This window comes from Calliphora vicina, chromosome 4, assembly GCF_958450345.1.
Source record: "Calliphora vicina chromosome 4, idCalVici1.1, whole genome shotgun sequence".
NCBI lineage: Eukaryota > Metazoa > Arthropoda > Insecta > Diptera > Calliphoridae > Calliphora > Calliphora vicina.
Genome location: NC_088783.1, coordinates 122,005,224 through 122,025,633, shown reverse-complemented (window position 1 = coordinate 122,025,633; position 20,410 = coordinate 122,005,224). Strand labels below are relative to the sequence as shown.

The window sequence follows — 20,410 nt, the reverse complement described above, 5'->3', positions numbered from 1 at the left end:
AAAATAAATGTGACCAATAAAATTTAATTATTTTAATTAAGTTTTAAGCACTTGATGTAATAGAATATTATAAAACATCAAATTAGGTTAGTGATGAAATAAAAATATGTTTGAGTGACCGCCAAATACAGACCATTATTTTACTTATAAAAGACAGATATTCCTTATTAAAAACAACAATCATAGGGTAACATGGAAACGAGATGTAATTGTCAAAAAACCTAACTCTTGCTAAAACCTAACAGTAACAGAACTCAGTTCAGTATTGATCACTTTCATTGAATAATTTCAGACTCAATATATTACGGACAGATCAGGGAAAACGAAGTCAACTGCACGACAGTCTACGGCGCAGAGATCAGCAGCCTTTTTGACGGCGATAAACGTTAGGTTCTAGTGCACCATTAGCTCTGTTAGGCAGCTTAGTGAACAGTAGTTTGTTAGTTTCTAGGGTCAGAGCTCGTTCGTCTGGATCTACCAACGTCTCAGTTGGTCTGCAGATCCAACCCGACGAAATGGATAACAGGATACCGATAAAATTTGGGCATTCCACCATTTCCAACTTTGAATGATGCTCGATTGTATTTCGTTGCCTTTTTATAAAGCAAAAAAAAAAGTTACTACCTCAAAATACGAGGTACATCACCTTCCATGCCCAAAATCACGAAGAAGTGGATGATAAATTTTCTGAGAGGCTGCAGTCCTTCGTGAATCTCAAACCCCAGTAGAGTCAAGCAATGAGTTCCTCACGTGAGATTCTGTGCCACCTCTGTTTAACTGAATACTATTTACATCACAGCACAGGACACAATGTTGATAACCTATGCGGTCAGGTTGATCATTTACCAACGATGTCATCGGTTTGTTGCCTACCAATGAGAAATATTCAAAGCAGTCAAAATTAATTTAACTTAAAATCTGTAGAGTACATTCAATTCGATATTAACATGAATATTTATAGCTGACATAAATTAATCGAATAGTGTTGAAAATATATTTTGTTGCTAAACCAAAACAAAAATTAAAACATAAATAAAAATGGATTCTGCATTAGATCCATTGGATCTTGTTAAACATTCTAAACGTATAGAAAAACCGCCTGTCCTTGCTATTGACACAGAAGCTTTGGCACAATATTTGGAAGAACTAGCCCAAGAAGCAGCTAATTTAATAAATTCAGATACAAGAAAAGAGTTTCTGTATAAAAATCCCAATGGTTGGAAGCAAAAGAAACTATATTACGATGTTAATAAATTCTGTCAGAAAATTGCAGCCAATGTAAAACCTAAACAGAAAATGTCAAAAGAAAGTGATAGTTCCAGTAGCAGTTCTATATCCTTTGCAGCAGCTACATCTTCGACTACCAGTGAGGAGATGAAAATAAAAGTGGAACCTTGGTTGTTAATTGAGGACTTTGAATTTCCTGCAATAGTCAGACAAATAAATGAATTCATACAGTTGTGGGAGTTGAGTCCGGCAACAAAATTTGTGGTTATAGCTTTGGATAAAATCGAGATTATACCCCAATTGGGTAAAAGATATTTTGTAGAGGTACATTTTTCCAAGCCCACACCCAAATGCCCAAACCCCTTGGCTGTGGCAAAGGTTTATTTTCAAATAAATGTAAGTCAGCTGCTGCCCAATGATTATCCGGTGAATGTTACCTACAAATTTGAGGGCTATAAAAGCCAGTTTTATGCCATGGGTGAACATAAAATGAGCTCAAATAAATTTCAACGTTATTGATGCCATATTGCATATGAAATTGTCATTTTATGCAGAATTATGCGAGTGTCGCAATCCCTTGAAACCTTTGGAGAAGCGCAAAAAGAGTGGTAAATTAGACAGACTGAAGAGTATTTGATCTTGAAATATTTTGATAATTTTTGTTAGTTGTTTGAGAACATTGTAAAAAGAACCATTCACTTTTTAATTGAAACAAATAAATTCATTTTTTTCTTTTTTTACAGCAAACAGCAAATTTTCATGTAACTGCTTTTTTTTTGTTATAAATTTTTACGTATATTTTTTGTTTGTTTTTTGTTTTGTTTTACAATCAATACATTGATATACGCTGAATGAATGTTGAAATCCACACAGCGTCAGTAAGAAATACATACTACATACAGATGTGTGTACTTCCATACCTATAAACAAATATACTAACGAACCTCAGTATTTGACATTGATGTGGTACACTGTGTGTTTGGATGTATGCCTGTCCTTAGACACAATATGTTGGCAAAACAAAAACAATGAGTTCGAAAACACATTTTCAACACACAAAAAAATCAAAAAAAAATCTGTTACTCCCTCCCCCTCCTCCAACAGTTGTCAACTATGTAAAGTGTTACACACAGAAGACACAAAAAAAAACACACACACACAAAATAGCGAGAACAACAAAAAAATTTTATGTATAAACGTTTATATTATAACGAGATTATTGTCTAGCTGGTGTATGCATACGTTGTGCACTTGTATATATGCACATACATATATTTGGTGTGGGTGTGAACGTGTTGAAATGCACGTATTTATGGGTGTGAGTGAGTGTCTTTGGAGCTGAGTGTGTGTGTGTTTGTGTGTATTTATGCATTTACAAAATGTCACCGTTATGTTTTTAGTGCCCGAGAGAGCTTTTTAATTGGACATTTTGGTACATGATTGTTATTGACTTAAAACTACATGAATATACAAACAAACAGCATATACATACATATATTTACATACATACTTACAATGAGTTCACACACACACAGGCAGACAGACAGACAGTAACACATCAACATACAAATACAAGGATGAGCAAATCAAATCACATAACATGACTAACATCAACATATACGGTAATAAAGGATATAAACAGACATGCACACTAGGTTGGCCCTTATTTTGCACTTTTGCTATTTTCGATGCCAGCAGGGTCTAAAATTGTTGTCCAACATCTAAACAGCAAATGCTGACAATTTCAGTAAAATCGGATAACGTTTAGAGGTTAAAATATAACAATTTTCTGAAATCAATAACCGAATATAATTTGATACCAAAAAAATCATAAATTTCATATTTGCATATTTCAAATTCTCAAATTTGTTAAAATATAACAATTTTCTGAAACCAGCAACCCGTTATAATTTGATACCGAAAAAAGTTTTAGGTGACAGAGAACAATTTTGGATCTTGGGAACATCGAAAATTCAACAAGTAAGAGAGCTATATTCGTCTGTGCCGAATCTTAAAAACCCTTCACCAAATTATACTTCAAAATAAAAATTTTAAATATTTTTAGGTAAACAAAATTTATTTTTTTTTCAGTTTTTTCATTTTTTGGAAAAAAAAACTTTTCGAATTGTTTTTTTAAATTTAAAATTTTTCCGATTTTGATCCATTGTATGGTTTTGTATACGTCATTGCAAAGGTCTTTGAAATATCTATTATTAGATATCCATATTGGCTATATTAATGACTGAGTAATCCAGATATAGGTCAAAAATCGAGGTTGTCCTGGTTTTTTCCTCATATCTCAGCCATTTGTGGACCAATTTTGCTGATTTTAAATAGCAAACTTCTCGAAAGCAGAATTATTGAAGATTTGTATCCCGAAGATATCTGGGGTCTTCAAAAAATTGATTTCAACAGACAGACATATAGACAGATAGACAAGCAGACAGACGGACATGGCTTAATCGACTCCGCTATCTATAAGGATCCAGAATATATATGTATACTTTATAGGGTCGGAAATGAAAAATGTAGAAATTACAAACGGAATGATATTGTTCTCACGAAGGGTATAAAAAGTAAAAAATAAGTACCAGCCTAATACACATATACAATTGTAAGTAAACACAACATTACTATCTATTCTCCCAAATATTCGAATAAATTTAATTGACTCTTTAGTTTTAATATTTTATTTAATGCTAAATTACAGTTAATTACAAAATAATCAAGTCAATATATCAATTGTGGTGAAAAAGTTTAAGGATTAAATTTCAAATACCTACTCACATTATTTGTTCATGTTCACTATGCTAACAAATTTTATTCAAAATACTGACAGTATTAAGTATTTTTCTCTACATATTCACAAAATGCCCAAAATGTACATTCTCAATTAGTTTAGATGCACATTTGACTTAAATTTGAATACACAAAGATAAATGGATTCATTTGTATGTTTCGCTTAACACTTTCATGAGTTGCTATTAAAATTAGGTTTAAATGTAACTAATTGAATATAATTTTTTTTATTTATATGAAAAACGTTACATTTCCTTAATGTCTTCTTGAGTTTTAATTAATATCATTCACTTTTTTTATAATCGCCTCTAAAAGTAGATAATGCAATTAGTTCTTTGATGTGTTTGCGACAGCCAATAATGATAAACAAGAACATAATATCAACAAGAAAATTTTGTTTTTATTCACAAATTTAATCAAATTATTTCTTAAGAAAGCGTTTCGTAGCCTATTTTCTAATATTTAATTTCAGATTGTTGCTAGTTTATGAGTTTTTATTTTAAAATGACTATGACATTGTTAGACCTTCCATATCTGGCTTCAAAAATATCCAGCAAAGGTAAAACGGAGCAAAATGGCTGCTTGGGTGTGTAGGGAGCTTCCGTTTCTTTTAAGTATTCATATAAATTATAATGAATTGTTTTGATTAACAGTTCTAGAATTTATCAACATAGAACGCTTTATAAGGAACATTTTGTATGTCAATGTCTAGTGCTGTAGTATTTTGACCAGCAGATAAATTGTAAAAATATCTAAACTGTTTAAAGAATTCTTATTTTAAGAATTTTATATAAAAGTTGTATAAATTTCAAATGCATCTATTAATCATTAAATGAAAAATATTTTTAAAAATATTTGTATTCCATAAAAAACCTTAATTTATAGGCTTTAAAATGGTATATGGTATGTTAAAATCGGCTTAGTGCTTACCAAGTTATGTGATTTTATGTAAACTTATCTTCGCTAATGATTTTTCCACTACTAAACAATATACTTTGCTTATAAATTTAAAAAAAAAATATTTTAACAAAGCCACCCGGATTTGTTTATTCAAATTGAAAAAATCAAAACTAGAAAATTTTCAAAAATTTGTATTCCTGAAAGGAAGTAAACACTGAACAAGGTGTATTAATACGCCTTGACACTGAATTTAAAAACAAAAAAAATTTACAAAATATTTTCTATGAAAAATATGAATTTTTTTATAGAGGCTTCAAATAAATTCATAAAATTCATATAAAATAAAAGCGGGAAAGAAAATTGTTCGCGATTTCTATATAGTATTAATAGTGAAACGTGTAAATTGATGGATTTTATCCAGCCGGCAGTGTAAAAAAGCGTGGAGAATGCGGGAGACTTCATTGGGAAAAAATTTTGTATATTCAAGAAATTTCATATTCTTTACAAAAGATTTTGTGTACTTACAGAAAGAACAAATAAAGAAAGACGTTGAGGCATTTTTTAGCTATCTGGACCATTCAATAACTCTGAAATCTTCGAATTAAAGGGAGACTCCCGGAATATACATAAGAACTAGAAATGGCAAGATTTATCTATCGTTTCGCAAAAAATGCAATATCATTTTATTTGGATGAATAAACATGAATAAATCTGAATATGATTATATCTGAATTCCATTATTTGGTCCAGTTTATCAGTCAGAAATCTTTGACTTTAAGTGAGACAGACTTCCTGAAAATATAAAAAAACAAGAATTTTCTCTGGCTAACATTTAAAATGTCATTATTCTTTAGGGAATTATGATAAATTACCTAGTATTGGTGTTAATATTTGATTTTGAGGTCGGGCTCATGATTAGATACTAATTTGGTGGTTTAAACAAATTGGGACTCCCGATAAGATAAAATTTTTTTGATGGCTTATTTATTTTTGTGTCTACGTTTTTTTATTTTCCAAAAATTTTTTTTAACTATTTTTTTCCATCGTGTTTTTTAATTTTCCCAAAAAAATTTGTTGTCACTTGGTTAAAAAAATAAATTTAACAAATATTTGTATGAAAAGCTACAGATTAGAATTATGATAGTATTGGTGTTAATATTTGATTATTTTGAAGTCTGGCTCATGATTTGATATTAATTTGGTGGTTTATACAAATTGAGAATCCCGAAAAGAATTTTTCTTGTCAAATCGTTTTTTTATTTTCCAAATTTTTTTTTTGGAAGATAGAGGGAATTATTACCTAGTATTGGTGTTAATACTTGATTATTTTGAGGTCCGGCTCATGATTTGATACTTATTTGGTGGTTTACACAAACTGAGGCTCCCGAAAAGAAATTGTTTTTTGTCAATTCGTTTTTTTATTTTCCAAAATTTTTTTTTGGTAGATTAGATGGAATAATGTAATATAATTTTATTTCGATGAATAAACACGATAGTCTTGCTTTATAGCTGAATATTTTTATATCTGAATTCCATTATTTGGTCCAGTTTATCAGTCAGAAATCTTTGAATTTAATTGAGACTTCCTGGAAATATAAAAAACAAGATTTTCTCTGGCTAACATTTAAAATGTCATTATTCTTTAGGGAATTGTGATAAATTACCTAGTTTTGGTGTTAATATTTGATTAATTTGAGGTCCGGCTCATGATTTGTTATTAATTTGGTGGTTTATACAAATTGAGACTCCCGAAAAGCAAAATTTTTTTGTTAATTCGTTTTTTTATTTTCCAATTTTTTTTTTTGAAAGGTTAGAGCAAATTATGGTAAATTACCTAGTATCGGTGTTAGTATTTAATTATTTTGATGTCCGGCTCATGATTTGATACTAATTTGGTCGTTTACACAAATTGAGACTCCCGAAAAGAATTTTTTTCCATTCCATGTTTTTTTTTGTGTCAAAACGTTTTTTTATTTTTATGAAAAGCTACAGATTAGAGGGACATTAATTTAGAGCAAGAATTTAGATTGATTTTACAAACTTAGCATTTCAAAAGTCTTTAAATTGTTAGAAAACTCAAAAGTCTCTAATGAAAGGGTGATGAAATATCATATAACCCCATCTTATGGTGATTTTTTTGCAATTTTCGTGGAATAATTCAGTTCATTTTCAGTTATTTTTCGTTATGAAACACGAAATGAAAATAATGCTTTAAACAATAATCAATTTTTTGTTTAAATGCAGTGAATATTTAATAAGAGAAGATGACTTGGACAATCCATAGAACATCCATGATGGCTATAAGTAGGGCATTTCGCCTTGCATTATTGCCGCCTATTACATTTTCTTTTTAATTTTGTGACGAATTCCTATGTTCCCTTTACAGAAAGTATTTATAAGACAAAAAAGTAGCTACATTCTTTACTGTGAATATTTTTCATTAACAGCTGCTGCCAGAGAAAGATAAACGTGGCCGGCAGGCAGCACATTGCCAGCAAATAAAAAAAAGGTTTAAATATAATTAAGAAATGGAAATAATGAGTTAAATGTTATAATCTATAAAGAAAAGGCGAATGTGTAGGCAAAAACAACTAAACACTAATATTTAATTAAATGGAAAAGTGGTTGTGGCTTTGACATAATTATTCAGTTCAAGTTGTGTTAGTGACCTATAAAACTGTATAAAAGACACAAGTGTTTTCAAATCGATTAAACATAAAGTATTTTTAAAACCTTGGAAATTATAATAACATCTGTTATTAAATATTTTTAATAAAACAATCCCATTAACCTCTTTATTTAAATTCGCTTTTAGAGAGTAAATAAAAATTGTGTATTTTTGTATGCTGTGGCCTTAACCTTTAAATCTTCACTCAAAAATAGACAAAATAGAAAAAAAAAACAGCCAAATATAAAGCCTCAAAACAAAATAGTAATCGAAAAACATTCACAGTCAAGCCTTTTTTTTTGCACAAAAACAAACACACATTTTAATTTTCTAAAAAGTTGAGTGAAGCAAATAAAGAAAGCTACAGAAGCCATGCCGCATAGAAGCAGCACCAGCGTATCCTTTGTTAACAAGTAAACAAATTATTTCTTTTGCCAAAGTGCAATCAACAACACTTTTTGTATCTACGTTTCAATATTTTTCCGCTTTCTTTTTAATACAACCATATTTTTTGTTAGTGTGTTTTTGTATTAGGATTTCAGTGCCACAGTTAAATAATTTAACAATTTGTATTCATGATGAGCATTGAACATCAAAGACGTTTGGTAAATACAAAAAGGCTCAAAAACAACCACAACTACAGCTACTCAAAATCCGAAATCAAGACCGAACACAGTGTACAGTATGTGTATATGAAAGTCAGTAAGTACCTACATATGAACATTAGGATGGCACCGTTTGTATATAGGGAAAATAGGGTGTCGATGTTCCCAACTAAAATTTAAGTTTAGCTTGTTTTAGTAGACCATTTCTCAAAATGCTTGTCCGTGCGTCAGGATTAAGTGAGCTGAATCAAAGGAAAAAAGGATATTTTTAAAGATTTTTATGATTTTTTTCAAATTTCTCCGAATTTAACGGTCAGTAACAGCTGCTTGCAACATTCATAGTGTTTATAAACATCACCATCAATAGAAACTTCTATTTATAAACAATGTTGATAAGACGCTGTTATCAACATTATTATAAATAACGTATTGCTTATAAATAAGTAAGACAACATTAAATGTGAAACATTTTTAAAAACTTGATCACCTAAAGTAGAACATTCGAGTTTTTTCGTTAGACAATTCTTGAAACTACTAGAAGATAGCTGTTGTATAAATATTGGTAGCTGGAGCAACAACCAAGTAGTTTATTGTAAATCTTGATTGAGTGCAGGATAATTTCAGATTTGGGATTGAAATCGCCTTCTATCACATGATACCAATATTTCCTTTTCGAGAAATATGAATCACAAAAACCCCAAAAAAATTAAATTTTTATTCTTAGATCCAGCTCACCTAATACTGAACCCAGAACAATATTTTTAAGAAGAAACAATTTCTTAGAATGAATTAAACATTTATTTTAGATGAGAATATCTACAACTTTTTTAAGGGGTTCATCCTAATGAACATACATACATACTTAAAGTAAGTACTCGTACAGTAAATGTTAACGCATCAGCGAAGTGTTAAAGTAGAAAAATACGTTGATACAGTATTATTATTACACTTTCACTTACACGCTCACATATGCCTTCATTAACGCACTAACACTTTCATATTTTATGCATGTGTGTGTGTGTTTGTGTGTGAAGAACAGCTGAATGTCACGTTTTTGGGTTTCCTTGTTAGTCGAAAACACCACCAACAGTAATGTGCTGTTACGAGTTGAAAAATAATTAAAATTTCTGACTACATGATTAGAAACAAAAGTTTCAAGTTCATTATTACCGAGAATACTTTGATTGCAAGCATTTATCCTAATCTGGGAAGCTGTGATTTTTATCATAAATGTTTATCCATAAAGCTTGGTATTCTGTTCGATTTCACATTAAAAAATACGTCAAAATCCATAAAAAACAACTATCAATGAAATTGCTGTGAAATTTATGCAAACATTTTCATTCAAGCTGGTACCATACAGAATCAGTGTATTTATCTATGGTCTAATACTCGTACATGCAAATTAATATATTTTGTTGGGAGAGAGTAAACTTTATTTTTTTTGCTCTCAGTTGAGCCTTTAGAACTTGAGTCAGGAACCTAACTTAAATAACGTTATTTTGTAGATCGGTAACAGTTTAAAGTAAATTGCCTACAGTAAAATAAAACTCCTTTATCTTTTTGAATTTGGGAATAACAAAACAAATTATATTTCGCAAAATTTTATAGACACAAAAAGCATTCATCATCGATAGTGGTCGGCATATGGATAATATGGATCACGGATTATAATAACATTTTTATACCCTTCACCTTCGTGAGAAGGGTATATATAAGTTTGTCATTCCGTTTGTAATTTCTACATTTTTCATTTCCGACCCTATAAAGTGCATATATTCTGGATCCTTATAGATAGCGGAGTCGATTAAGCCATGTCCGTCTGTCTGTTGAAATCAATTTTCTGAAGACCCCTGATATCTTCGGCATCCAAATCTTCAATAATTCTGTCAGACATGCTTTCGAGAAGTTTGCTATTTAAAATCAGCAAAATCGGCCCACAAATGGCTGAGATATGAGGAAAAAACCTGGACAACCTCGATTTTTGACTTATATCTGGATTACTCAGTCATTAATATAGACAAAGACCTTTGCAACGACGTATATAAGACCATAGTAAGTTGGACCTACAATGGGTCCAAATCGGAAAAAATATTTTTTAATCCGAATTTTTTTCACCAAAAAAAAAAATTTAAAAAAAAAATTTAAAGAAAACAATTCGAAAATTTTTTTTTCAAAAAATTAAAAAACTGAAAAAAAAATAAATAAATTTTGTTCACCTAAAAATATTTAAAATTTTTTTTTTGAAGGGTATATAAGATTCGGCACAGCCGAATATAGCTCTCTTACTTATTTTTTACTAAATAACTAATATTTTATTCCGTACCTTTTATTTTCATTGGTTCAAGTCCTGGATTAAACATTTTGAAAGACTTGTTTTCTTTTACTGTAGTTTTCCAGCTATTGGTTGTGATTCTTATTTAGTTTTTGATAATTTTTATGAACTTCATTGGCATTCGTGTTGTTTACAATTAAACAATCGATCAAGTTCGACACCTGGGCGGCAATGGGTGCTGACAACTGCTTTAGTTAGTCTCAAAAAACAAAACCATCACATGTTAAACAAGTGAGACGATTTTATATTTTTTCGTTCGTTTTACTTTAAAAGAACTTCAAAATTACTATTTTAAAAACGAAAGAAAAACTCGTCTAAAAAATGTGGGTGCAAATCAGCCGAAATAGTATTTTGAAAACGAAAGAAAATAGGCATAAAAAGTTCAACCAATTTTCATTATAACAGCATTTAGTTTAGTAAAAATTTTACTGGTTTTTTATAGAAACTAAAGATACGTTTTTTAATGTTTGTATACGATTTCCATAGAAATGAAAAATGGTTTTTGTGAGTATGTATAGTTAATTAAATTTGTCCATGGATTTATAACGAAGAGCTAGCTACCTATAATAACGTTAATTAAATACACTTGGAAGCCTGCTAACTAACTATTTGCACAAATTTCTGTTTAAGCAAAACTATTTTCGCACACGTTTTATTCGATTAATCAGTTTCAAAACTACTGACAGCCTACAATAGTTTTTACCACGGAAAAATGTATTTATGCATGAATTTTATTATCGAAAAGAATATTTAGTCTTTTGATGTTTGTTTCATCCACAAAAACATGCAACACGGCCTGGCCTGTGTTTCGGCTGTGAAAAATATCATGTGTGGCGCTACTTTCTTCTTTTGTTTTTCTTGTGTGACGATATTCATTAGGAAAAATTGTTAGTTTTAATCATGAGGCTGCCATAAACATACTGGGAACACACACACATACATTCACTCACTCACTCTCATTTTTCAAAGCAAAACACAGAAATACTCTTCAACTTGGTTGAGTTTTTTGTTTTTAATAAACACATACATGAACACACACAAACACCTATACAAAATGTTTAGCTGCAAGAGTATGGTGTGTGTGTATGTATATGAGAGTGTGTTAATGGCTGTATGGGAGTTTTATTATTATTTTTGATGTTGTTGTTTTATGTTTGAAAAATAGCAGCTGCTAGACTGTTGGAGTTATATAAATACTCACATACATTTACACATAAACATTCATACATACATATCTATGTACTAGGGCGGCCCTTATATTGTATTTTGTTGGGGGCCCCAAGGTCTGAAATTGTTCTCCGACATCTAAAAACCAAATACAAGAAATGAGAAAAAGAAAACAAGTAAGAAAGTATGGTCGGGTCAAGCATGACCATATAATACCCTACACTGAGAAAACTTTTTTTTTAATTTCAATAATTTGTGTGGGAGCTATGACCAATTATGGACCGATCACCATGAAATTTGGTCGCGTAATTTATGTCTATATGAAACTTATTTCTGTTGAATTTTATGTGGATACCAACATTTTTAATGATTTTCGGAAGCGGGACTTATATGGGAGCTATGACTAATTATGTACCGATCATCATAAAATTACTTGACACGTATATATAAAACTTATTTGGAGCGAAATTTGAATTGATAAACGTTTAATTTTTCGGTCTGGTGAATTTTTCGGTGGAAATCCCGATATTTTATATTTAAACATCTATCGGTAAATTTTCATTAATGTTTCATAGATCAATATATTCGCTAAGTTGCTGTTAAAATCGAGAAAACCTGCCTACAAATGGCTGAGATATAAGCAAAAAACAGCGACCAGATCGATTTTTTTTACCTATTTAAATTTTTTTTTTTTTGAAAACATTGCTACTTTGATCCAAAAATTCTAATAAAATGTTTAGAAACTTTATCCGATTTTGTTAAATTTCCCAGCATTTGGTTTTTAGAGTGTAAAAAAATCCAAATAAGGGCCATCCTAATATTCATACGTTCACATGTATAAACAAACATATTAAGTGAGTCAACAATTACAGGGGAAGGGTTAATGTTATTGTTATTATTTTTTTTGTTTGTATATTTGTTTGTTTGCATATGTAGGCCTCTCTTGTATTGCCGGTTTGTTTTTTTTCTCTCTTAGTTGCTGTTGTTTTTGTTTAAAGGATGTTGATCTTTAGACGAGTGCACAATTTCCAACTCCCATCCTGCTTGTTTCCCATTTGCATTTCCGCTAAAAATTTACGGAAATAAAATATTCGTTGCGTTGGGCAAAAGTTTTAAGCGGTTTACTGTGTCTGCTAATGAATATAAGAAAAAAAAATAAACAAAAAAAAAAGAACCGAACAAACTTTGTGCTGGTTATAGAGCAACTTGCAACAGTTTCCTATTTCCGTGTATATGTATGCATGCATGGATGTATGTGTGTGTGTGTTACAAATGGTGCATGTTTGCCTGTATGCATGTGTTGTAGTCTTTTTGTATTTATAATACATCAAACATATGGCCATATAACCCAAGTTAACATGCAATAACGCGAATGTCCTTTATCTATAAATCACTTGATACACATTTACAACATCCGTAAGACAGCCATTGGCTCTTTCACTTTTTCCTGTGTGTTCGTGAGTGAGTGTGAGTGTGTGTGTGTGGTTGTGTTTGTTTTTTGGCATTTGGCTTTTTACACTTTGACAATGTTTTTGGTGTCTTTGGTGAGAGAGAAAGCAGGAAAAGTGTGTGTGCGTGGGTGTTGAGCAAGTGTGTGGCTAATGCATTTATGCAAAAGGCTAAAGTGATTTTCCGGCTGCCTTCATTTACTGTAAAAGACATTGAGTTGTGTAATGGTAGCGATGATGATGATGATGAGAATGCATATTTTTCGTGGTTGCAATATATACATGAGAAAACATCGCCTCCAACATGCTCGTCATCATATTCAACAGTATTTTCATAGTGCCAAGAATACGAGTCGTTGTTTGCTAGAGTAACGACAGTGATAAATTAACACCTAGCATATGATACTTGTAGGTATTACCAAAATCCATTACATTTTTTCTTTCACCAAAAAAAAGCCACTACTCCTACACACAGAACAAGAGCCTGAAGAATACACATTTTATGTACTCAGTCGTCCTGTACAAAGTATCACATCAAAACAGTGACACCTAAAGCTTATCCTTGCATACTAAACCAATTAAAAAAACCAACACCCACACACATAGATATATACATACACACACATACAGATTCACCCAATTATAAAATATTCAACCATGCAACAGTGTTAACTTATCAATTTTTTCCGCTTAATGTAGCTATTGTTTTTTTTTATTTACACACGCAGCTGTTTTTTAGATTTAAATATTTTTTATTTTTTTTTTAGAGAATTTTAATATAAAAAACTTAAGTCCAAAGGCAAAAATAAACCAGATTCATTTGATTTCTTTAAATATATTAATACATAATAATATTTGCTTTTATTTTATTCCTTCCAACATCTTAACTTTGCAAAGAGAGTTTTAACAAGAAAAGTATTAAAGTTTACATATAAAAATACATACATACATGCATATTTCATTAGGGAGACTCTTATTTTGAACGTTTTGGATTTTAAATACTCCCAAGCTCTAAAAGGAAAATCGGATAACGTTTGGATGTTGCACATTTTATTTGAATTTTACAGTTTTGATTCAAATCAGCAATATTTTAAAACAAATTAAAGGTTGTAAAAAATTCCTAATAAAATTAGCTTTAGTATTTCATTAATTGATATTTATGCACTAACCTTGTTACAATTGGCTCAGTAATTACAATCCTTTAAATTATTTCAATCATTAAAAACTTTAAAATTAGCGATACTTGAGGTTTCAGACAAACAAATGTTAATTTAGCTTATTTGCATCATATTCTTGTGTATTCCATAACTTAAATTCGACTCGATCTTTAGTTTTTCTAAACCCCAAAAATATTCTTTAAAATCGCCATTCTTTTCCGGACTCTTGATCTTGCAACTCGACCCCAAGAGTTAAATTGCAATTTTAAAAAGCGTTTTTATGCTATTTCATCTACCAACAACATCAAATTGAAATTGATTGAAATCAGGTTTCATTAGAGACTCTTGAGTTTTCCTATTGGTTGGAAACAAATAAAATTCTTTTTTAAAATGATAATGTTATAAAAATTCACTCAATACAAATTCTTCCTCTAAATTAAACTTCCTGTAATCTGTAGCTTTTCACAAAGTTTTGACATAAAAAAGATGCCAAGGAAAAACATTGTTGAAAAAATAAAAAATTAAACCGACAAATTGGCATCAAATCATGAGCCGGACCTCAAAATAATCAAATATTAACACCAATACTATGTAATTTACCATTATTGCTCTAATCTTTAAAAAAAAAATTGGAAAATAAAAAAACGAATTGACGAAAAAAAATTTTCTTTTTGGGATTCGAAAATTGTGTAGACCACCAAATTAGTATCAAATCATGAGTCGGACCTCAAAATAATCAAATATTCAGGTATGTTCTGTAATCCACGTGATTTCAAATCACATACCGTTTTAAAATCACACGTGTGATTTGTGCCTGTTCTGTAAATCACACTGTTATTGTATTTTTCGGTGTGATTTTAAATTTTCGAAAGCACAAGAAAACAGCTGATTCGTTTATTTTAAATGTTTTGTTTTGCAAATAATTTTGTAGAAATATTAAAATTAAAATAAAAAAATGCCTGGAGCTTCCGTTATATCTTTAATTGAATTAAAAAGAATGGAATTACATTTAATAAAAATTTTGCAAAAACTATGGCGCAAGCTCAACCACTATGTCAAAAAGAAAACAAAACAGCAAAGCTGCCACAGTACACAATTGCTTTTGGTTACCACTTGCTTCAACTTTGTTGCATTTTTTTTCCAATTAGCGCAAAAAACTTAACGCATATTGATAACTTATAATATAATCTAACAAATATTATAAATTTTATGACGAATTCTATAATTAATTTAAAGATATTGAACATATTTTAGACAAACATTAAAACATTTTAGTCTGGCAAGCTTCCATGTATTTTCGAAAATCATAAACAGCTGACAACTGAAAACAAACCTGAAATCACAAAAGAAATCACAAAAGCAAATAAACTTTTTACAGCAGAAAAGGTGTCTCTAGATTTTTATTAAATTTTAAGTGTTTTTTTAATAAAACAAGTAATTCTATGAGAAAATTAATAAAGGACATATTGTTTAATTTATTTAAATAATTTATTTTAATATTTTCCATGCAATAGCCGCAGAAATAACCAAGTGATTTGAAAACATTAGTGACTTTGTTGAACGTTTTAAAATCACAAAATTATGTGCTCAGAACACCTTTTATGTGATTTCAAACCACTTTTATAAAATGTGATTTGCAGAACATACCTGATTAACACCAATAATATTTATTTACCATCATTCCCTCAAATATTCCAAAAAAAAATTTTGGAAAATAAAAAAACGAATTGACAAAAAATGTTTCTCTTCGGGATTCTCAATTTGTATAAACCACCAAATTAATATCAAATCATGAGCCGGACCTCAAATAATCATAATTCCCTCTAATCTGTAGCTTTTGATACAAATTGTTCAATTATTTTTTTTTTTACACAAGTGACACAACAAATTTTTTTGGGAAAATTAAAAAACATACGATGGAAAAAATTTAAAAAAAAAAAATTTGGAAAATAATTAAACGTAGACACAAAAATAAATAAGCCATCAAAAAAATTTTATCTTATCGGGAGTCCCAATTTGTTTAAACCACCAAATTAGTATCAAATCATGAGCCGGACCTCAAAATAATCAAATATTAACACCAATACTAGGTAATTTATCACAATTCCCTAAAGAATAATGACATTTTAAATGTTAGCCAGAGAAAATCTTGTTTTTTATATTTCCAGGAAGTCTCAATTAAATTAAAAGATTTCTGACTGATAAACTGGACCAAATAATGGAATTCAGATATAAAAATATTCAGATATAAAGCAATACTATTGTGTTTATTATAATAACTAAAATTATATTACATTTTTTGCGAAACTTCAGAAAAATCTTGGTTTTTTCAATCAATTCCGGGAGTCCCCATTAATGTACGTCAAAGATTTCTAAATTCTTAAGTGGTCCAGCTAGTGGAAAAATGCTCCAACGTCATCCAGTCTTTGTTCTTCCCATAGGTACAGAAAATCCTTTGTAAATAATATGTCATTTCTTTGCAAACACAATTTTTTCTCAATGGAGTCTCCGGCATTCTCCACGCTTTTTTACCCTGGCGGCGGGATAAAAACCATCAATTTACACTTTTCACCATTGAAACTTTATACAAACCGCGAACAATTTTCTTTCCCGCTTTTATTTTATATGAATTTTATGAATTTTATCTGTATGAAAATTCATATTTTTCATAGAAAATATTTTTTAATTTTTTCTAATTCGTCAGAGTTTACTTCCTTTCAGGGCTAAAAAATATTGAAAATGTTTGCTGACTTTGTTTTGATTTTTTCAATTTGAATAAATAAATCCGGGTGGCTTTGTTAAAATAAATTTTTGGAAATTTATAAGCAAAGTATATTGTTTAGCAGTGGAACATGAATTACAGAATAGCAGTTCACATAAAATCACATAACCTTTTAAGCACTAAGCCGATTTTAACAAACCATATACCATTTTAAAGCCTATAAATTAAGCATTTTTTTTGGAATAAAAATATTTTAATAAATGTTTTACATTTATTTGCACTGAGATTAAAAATTCTTCAAACAATTTAGATATTTTTACAATTTATCTGCTAGACAAAATGCAGCACTAGACATTGACCTACAAAATTTTCCTTACAAATCGTTATATTTTGATAAATTCTAGAACTGCTAATCAAAACAATTCATTATAATTTATATGAATACTTAAAAGAAACGAAAGCTCCCTAGTTACTCAACCATCCATTTTGCTCTCTTTTACCGTTTCTGGACAGTTTTGAGGCCAGATATGGAAGGTTTAACAATGTCATAGGCAACCCAGAGAAACAATCTGAAATTAAATATTAAAAAATAGGCTACGCAACGCTTTCTCAAGAAATAATTTCAATAAATTTATGAATAAAATCAATTTAAATAAAATCAAAGAACTAATTGCATTACCTGCCTTTAGAGGCGATTATAAAAAAAGTGAATGATATTTATTAAAACTCTAGAAGACATTAAGAAAATGTAACGTTTTTCATAAAAATAAAGAAAATTTGATGCAACTCTTCAAATTTAAGTGAAATATGCATCTAAGCTAAATTTTGTGAATATTTTTTGGTAAATACTAAATACTGTCAGTTAATTATATATCGTTGGCTTAATATAGAAAGGTCGTATCTCAACTTTTAGTTACTTTACAGGAGAAGGAAAAAAACTCAATAATATCAGAAAGTGAAATTGAAATAAAACCACTAAAAATTTGTAATATATCAAAAAATATTTTTAGAAAAGTAGTTTGTTTTAATATAAACCAAAAAAATATGCATTCAACTTTAAATGAGTTAGGGGTATTTATTTTAAACGATTTTTTAAATGAGTTAGGGCTTTTTTATAATTACTGTAAATCTGTTATTCGTCAACATAGGAAACTGAATTTTTTAAGGGAGGTCTCTTTGAGTTTTGTCTACCAGAATATGTAAAAAACCCGATTTTGTAAAAAAATGAGATACGACCTTTCTAGTTAAGCCATCGATATAAAAGATTTGTGGACATTTTTTTCCTTTAATTTTTTAAATTTCTTTTTCACCAATTTTTTTTTCTATTAAATATTTAATTTTAAGTATACTTTAGTGAAGTGTATAAAAGATTTAGTTTTTAGATGAAGGAGAACCTTGGGTGCATCGAAAATCGAAAATGTGGAAAATATGGGCCACCCAAATGTAAATATACATATGTAATAGGTTGAATATAATCCAAATGCATGATGGCATTATACACTCAAATATATACTTATGTATATATGTATGTATGAAATACCTAAATACATACATACGTTTACTTTTTGCTGCCATATAAAAGAGCAAATGGAGAAAAAAGAAAAGACAAAAAAAAAACAAACAAGCAAACAAACAAATCTTTTAAGTGAATTAAAACTCAAAGTGCTTTAACAGCTTCAGGACATGTTTAAGTAGCATCATATTTATGTATTTGATATTTACACTTAAAGGAATGTGCCGTCGTCGTTAATGCCTCTGTATATGTATGTACAACTGTATTGCAACATGTACGAGCAAGTTTAATAACTATAATATATAAATGATTTAGTTTTAAACAAAACTTTAATTAAAATTACTGTGCAAATGTATGCAAAAGTAGTTTGAAAAAGCCTTAAATGTGTTTAAATTACTGAACACCTACACGTATGATTAATATTTATTCATAATTAACATATATGTGCATATTACGTATACGTATGATGACTCATTATTTTCAGAGTAGGTAAAATTAATTGAGGAAATTAGGAAATTGTGTATTCGATTAAAGTATTATTAAAGAATTTTAAATTTTAAAGTAATTGGCATAAATAATTTTTGTTACGTTATTTATTTTCATAATCAAACTTTTTCATTTAGTCTTTCTTTGTATTCAACTCAATACTTTCCACAACAGTCAACAGTTTAATATTTTTCCGCGTGTAAATCTGATCTTAGGGTCTTTGCCCTTTTATTTTATGTTTAATATTTGTTAGATAAAATATGTGTCGAAACGTGTGTTTGTTCTATTTTTGTATAATCTGTTGCAGAAAGCAGGGAAGATGGAGCCAAAAAAACAAACACCAAACATTTTAAAGTGATGAGTAGCTTGATAAAGAAAAAAACAGAAAACTAAAATATTTGGTGTGCTTCAGTATGTTTGTTTATATTCAAATATAATATTTTTTACTTTGTCTATATTTACTTTTATGTTTATATTTTGTTATCTTTTGATACACTACAGCCAGCAGAAATGCAAAACAGAAAACTACTTTTACAAATTTAACTGGTTACGAAAATTCAACCAACACAAGGACATACAGAAATATTAGGATCCAGAATATAGTAGTTTAATATAGAGAAATTACAAATGGAAAGGTGAACTTACTTATAAACTTATTACTTCTGGTGAAGTTTATAAAAAAAGTGTTCATACAGAAGAGTGTTAAAAATAGTTAACAATATTCCTTAATTCATAATTGGTCAATTCATAAGGTCTCATATCAGTCATATTGTCATAATGTCCTAATATATCTCGACTCGGCAGCTCGGCTTAACCGACACTTAGGCATTCGGCGCAGGTCTCTGCTGGCAGGTTACGATAATACAATAACTTATGACATGATAAGTGACCTTGTGAATTGACCAAATGTATTCTTTGTACAGTATATTACATATTCGCTGTTAACTCATTAAAATATTCTTTGTATTTCTATTTGTATGAATAAATTTTTTACACGCAATGACTACAATGACTACATTTAAAAAAATTGCAATAAACAGCACAATTTTTGTATGACTGCACACATTTTTTTTTCGCTATTTTATTTTTTCTTTTTCAAACATACAGACATACAGCCATACATATGTACATTTATATGAATATTTTTATATGAATATTTTGCAAACAACTCAGTGTGAGTTTTATTGCCTTTTGTTTTAACAAAGAAAAAAACATAAATTTTTAACATTCTTCTTTATCGAGCAAAAAAAAAAATATAAAGCTTACAAAAAACATTCCAACTATAAAAAAAATAAAAATAAAGTTTTTTTTTTTTAGTTTTGTAAGGGAAAATGAAGCAGAAATATAAAACAAATCTAAAAACTAAAGTTACTTTGTTGCTCA

General features: G+C 29.3%; 1 protein-coding gene across 1 annotated transcript; it reads left to right on the top strand.

Annotated features, from left to right (window-relative positions):
• Positions 1–1,027: 1,027 nt before the first annotated feature.
• On the top strand, positions 1,028–1,864 carry LOC135958756 (A-kinase anchor protein 14). The gene is given in 2 exon segments (XM_065509651.1): positions 1,028–1,739; positions 1,741–1,864. Coding segments are annotated over 2 exon segments (825 nt in total). The 5' UTR covers positions 1,028–1,038.
• The last annotated feature ends 18,546 nt before the right edge of the window (positions 1,865–20,410 follow it).